General features: G+C 38.5%; 3 protein-coding genes across 4 annotated transcripts in view; all 3 read left to right on the top strand.

Annotated features, from left to right (window-relative positions):
- LOC104702552 (pathogenesis-related protein 5-like) overlaps positions 1-1,024 on the top strand; it is a 2,340-nt gene extending 1,316 nt beyond the window's left edge. The window contains exons 3-4 of one of the 2 annotated variants that reach the window (XM_010418425.2): positions 189-614; positions 752-1,024. In XM_010418425.2, the coding sequence (XP_010416727.1) occupies positions 189-614; positions 752-866 (541 nt within the window). In that variant the 3' untranslated portion in view covers positions 867-1,024. Of the gene's footprint in view, positions 1-9; positions 615-751 lie in introns of both variants that reach the window. The other variant, XM_019227881.1, reaches the window with a different exon arrangement.
- Positions 1,244-2,610, top strand: LOC104702553 (ubiquitin-fold modifier 1). Its single transcript, XM_010418426.2, has 4 exons — positions 1,244-1,424; positions 1,514-1,611; positions 1,890-1,922; positions 2,352-2,610. Exons 1-4 carry the CDS (start codon positions 1,357-1,359, stop codon positions 2,444-2,446), a joined length of 294 nt encoding a protein of 97 aa, XP_010416728.1. The 5' UTR covers positions 1,244-1,356; the 3' UTR covers positions 2,447-2,610.
- Positions 3,538-4,131, top strand: part of LOC104702554 (3-phosphoinositide-dependent protein kinase B-like) — a 3,793-nt gene continuing 3,199 nt past the window's right edge. Inside the window, exon 1 of the mRNA XM_010418427.2 lies at positions 3,538-3,947. Coding sequence (XP_010416729.1) covers positions 3,782-3,947 — 166 coding nt within the window. The 5' untranslated portion in view covers positions 3,538-3,781. The remainder of the gene's footprint in view (positions 3,948-4,131) is intronic.

Here is a 4,131-nt window from a genome sequence, read left to right on the forward strand (position 1 = left end):
GACCAAAAGATCTGGCCGGCCATAACTCCCGGAGAAAACTTCAACGGCGGAGGATTCGAGCTCAAACCGGGTCAATCCATCGTGTTCACCGCACCAGTAGGCTGGTCAGGCAGAATTTGGGGACGAACCGGCTGCAAATTCGACTCAACCGGAACCGGAACATGCGAAACCGGTTCATGCGGCTCAACCCTAAAATGCTCAGCGTCCGGAAAGCCACCAGCTTCACTAGCCGAGTTCACATTAGCCGCAGTGGATTTCTATGACGTGAGCCTCGTCGACGGATTCAACCTCCCAATGGCGGTAACTCCGATGAACGGGAAAGGGAACTGCAGCGTGGCTGGTTGCGTCGCTGATTTGAGGCCACATTGCCCGTCGGAGCTCGCCGTTAAATCAAACGGAAAAGTGATATCCTGTAGGAGTGCTTGTGATGTGTTTGATAGAGATGAGTATTGTTGCAGAGGAGTTTATGGGAACCCCGTGGTGTGTCAACCAACATATTACTCAAAGATCTTCAAGCAAGCTTGTCCTACTGCTTATAGTTATGCGTATGATGATCCGACCAGTATCTTCACTTGTACCGCCTCTGATTACATCATCTCTTTCTGTTCCTCCAGGTTTGTCTTAATTATGCCTAATTAATATATATACTATTTTTCTTCTAGAAATACCCTAAAACACCATAAAAACCATATTTTGTTTGTGTAAAGGGGGTGTGTAATAAACTTTGATTGCTGTTGTTTTGTATGTATAGGAAGAAGCCAGTGTGCACATACCATGATAACAAGCTGGGATGCAGCAATGGATTTAAGACGATGTCTGGGAGATTCTGGCTTGTATTGATATTTTCTCTTGTTGTTTTTAGCTAAGAATTTGGCGTCTCGTAATGTTAGATAAATAAGTTTTTTTTTTCTCTCGTGGAAAATTTCTCATTTGTTCATATTTAGATTCTATGTGTTGGTAAATTTAAGGTTTGACTGTGATAGAAACACACATACATGCAATCCAAAAGTGTAATTTAAAACTACAGGTCAAAATGCAATCGTATAATGATGGTCAAAAGACTCAAAACTATGATATTCAAAATTTCAGGTCAAATTTACGAAATGTCTAAAATAGCAGATCATAATCTAAAGAAAACGATAAATACAGAGGTCAAAATGTAAAAACGCGAAATAAATTAAATGGGCCAAAATGGGCCTAAAGTGAAGTCCAACTTATGATAACAATTGATCTGGTTTACTCAAAGAAAGACTCGGAGGAACCCTTTTGGTGTATTGCGCGTCACCGAAACGCGAGGAAATCGAAGAAACGCCATTATCGCCGTGCTAATCTGATCTCCTCCCTCGTCGGGAAAAAATGGCTACTGGTGGAAAAGTCTCCTTCAAAGTCACTCTGACTTCGGATCCTAAGCTTCCTTTCAAAGTGTACGCTAAATTCATTGTATAGATTTACGTTTTTTTTTTTTGGATTTGCCTTGTGATTGATCTCTGGGTTGTTTTTGTTTTCCGATCAGTTTCAGCGTACCGGAGGGAGCTCCATTCACGGCGGTTCTGAAATTCGCAGCAGAGGAGTTCAAGGTTCCTCCACAAACCAGCGCCATCATCACTAATGGTAGTAAATTAAACCCTTATTATATTTTGAGATCGATTCATCTTGGCCTTAGAAAATCGCATCACCAAGCATAATTGCGATCAGAGTTATTCGAATTCGAATTTGGGGCCTTTTATTTATTTCAGCTACATATGTTAGTGCACTTACAAGATGTAGAATAGGGATTTGTATTGAATAGACTAAATTTTGATTTTTAGGGGTGTGGTTTAGTCTATTGGTTTAGGCTGATTTTGTCAATAGATTTTGGTTGTGATGTATCTGTATTATAATGTGTGCAGATGGGATCGGGATCAATCCTCAGCAGAGTGCAGGTATAATCTTCAATAGTGCTACTAAAACATTTGGATTGGTTGATTGCTTGCTTCTGTGCAGTTCTATATCTTTGAAGTCATTGCAATTCCCAGTTTTACTTTTGTTTGCAAATGTCCTTCAAAATTCTTAGAAGATCCTTAATGCGTCTTCTTCTCATCTCTAGTAACTTGTAAGCTTATAAAGAACGTAGTCTCCAAGTGACTTCAGTGTCCAATAGGAATGCCAGATAACAACCTGTTATTAGATTATATTTTATTGCACAGTCGGGTTTTGCTGTAATATTTCTCAGCTGTCCTTTTAATGCTCAACTAAACAAAAGTGCGGTCATTACGTATAAGTAGAAATCAAGCTTCTTCGTGGTCCACTATGATTATCTTTTTCCTACTATCTAGTAGTTTCTCGAATGTTAATGATATGAGTGATGGCAGGAAACGTGTTCCTGAAGCATGGGTCTGAACTAAGACTGATCCCGCGTGATAGAGTTGGAGCTGCGTTTATGATCATGGGGATCCATGAAGGTTGAAGCAGTCAGTAAATCTCTGTTTCCTTACCTTTAAAAACGTATAATAGCCAACATATTTGGATTACATCCTTCTTTGAAATAATAATGTGTAATGCGCTTATACATCCTCTTACGGATTAAGTGAACTGGATTTTGGTCAACTTTATATATATGCTTTTAGATAATGTTGCACTAAAAAGAGCTTGAATTGGTCTATTACCATCTTGAAGCTTCCGATCTGATTTAGCAAAAAACCGCACTAAGCTTCGTTCTAATTAAGCTATAGGATCAAGCCAGTAAGATGAGTGTTTGCGTTTATACATTTTGGATTAAGGCTAAGCTCTGTTTTGTGGTTTATATATATATATATATATATCAAAATAATGCTTCCATGGACTGCCTCATCAAATAAGAAGGATGAATGAATTGATTAGTCTTCTTCTTCTTTAATCATGAAATTTGCCGACTATGACACGTTAACTGTATACGACGACTATGACATAATCTTTTCAATACGATAATATCATGAATGCAAGGAATGTAACAAACGTTACCTGGATTCCTTAATTATACAGGTATGTCGCAAGTCTGTTGGCCGTGTTGAAACAAGAAACAAAATTTCCCTGAAATTATAAAAAGTCAACAAGAATTTTGACATACTGTTTTCACAAAGTGAGTATAAACACATGAAAATACAAATATTATATCACAAAATGGGAAAGATAAACACATTGAGATGTTGCGTTTGACAACACATGGCGGGATAAATGAAGACAACTGACATAAGAGTTATGGACAATCTAAATTAATCTTACCGTTGTATCTCAACAACAACGTTCGGCTGTCTTCTCAATGATATCTGACAGTTTAGCCGTTAGATTAGTAATACCGATTTTTTACTAAAACCACCCACTTTATCTCCCGGTTAATAAATAATTCGTAAACGCGAAAAGATTAAAAGGCTTATAATGGGCTTAATTAGCCCAAGTTTATATAACCCTCTTTGTTCAATCGAGCCCAATAGACCTTAAATCTAATCATTTCGGATTGAATTTTCAATTTTGGGAGACAAAGGAGAAGCGGCAATAAGGAGTGAGTTCGAATCTTAAACATTTTTTTTTTTTTTTTTTTTTAAATTTTATTCCTCACTAAAGAATTTTTGAAACCATTTCTTCTGTGTCTGTCTACCACTACTACTCTTGGAGATTTCGACGGCGATGGCGTTAGACTTGGTTTCAACCAGAAATTGAGGATTTTGATTCCTGCCTGCCTCCTGCTGCTGTGTCTCTGTGGTGTTTTCTCGTTACGCAAAAATCAAACGGTGAAACAAATCGGAGATGCAGTTGAGATCTAGCCATGGACAGGGAGGCTAACCTTCCGGTCCGACCGGATAAACTTCCCAAGGGTCTGGTTCGTCCCATCTTAACCCAGGAAACGTTTTCGTCTTCTTCTTCTTCTTCTTCCTCCTCCTCGGAATTAGTACGGCATGTTCAAGCCGCTTTCAAACGCCATTGCCCACTCAGTACTACCTCTCTCTCTCTCTCTCTCTCAATCTTTCTGGGTCATTTAACTAAATAATCTCTATTTCTGGAACTAGTTTTTATCTCACTAATTTAGGGTTTTGGCATTTCCCTCAATCTCAATTTAGGGCTTTTTGGTAAAGTTAATGGTTTTGTGGAATTCGTGGTGTGGGTGATATGATTTGC

The sequence above is a fragment of the Camelina sativa genome, chromosome 7, assembly GCF_000633955.1.
Source record: "Camelina sativa cultivar DH55 chromosome 7, Cs, whole genome shotgun sequence".
Lineage (NCBI taxonomy): Eukaryota > Viridiplantae > Streptophyta > Magnoliopsida > Brassicales > Brassicaceae > Camelina > Camelina sativa.

Coding starts and splice junctions, on each gene's coding strand:
- LOC104702553 (XM_010418426.2), top strand. CDS start 1,357: ATGGCTACTGGTGGAAAAGTCTCCTTCAAAGTCACTCTGACTTCGGAT. Junction 1,425..1,513: donor CCTAAGCTTCCTTTCAAAGT/GTACGCTAAATT, acceptor TTTTCCGATCAG/TTTCAGCGTACCGGAGGGAG. Junction 1,923..2,351: donor CAATCCTCAGCAGAGTGCAG/GTATAATCTTCA, acceptor GAGTGATGGCAG/GAAACGTGTTCCTGAAGCAT.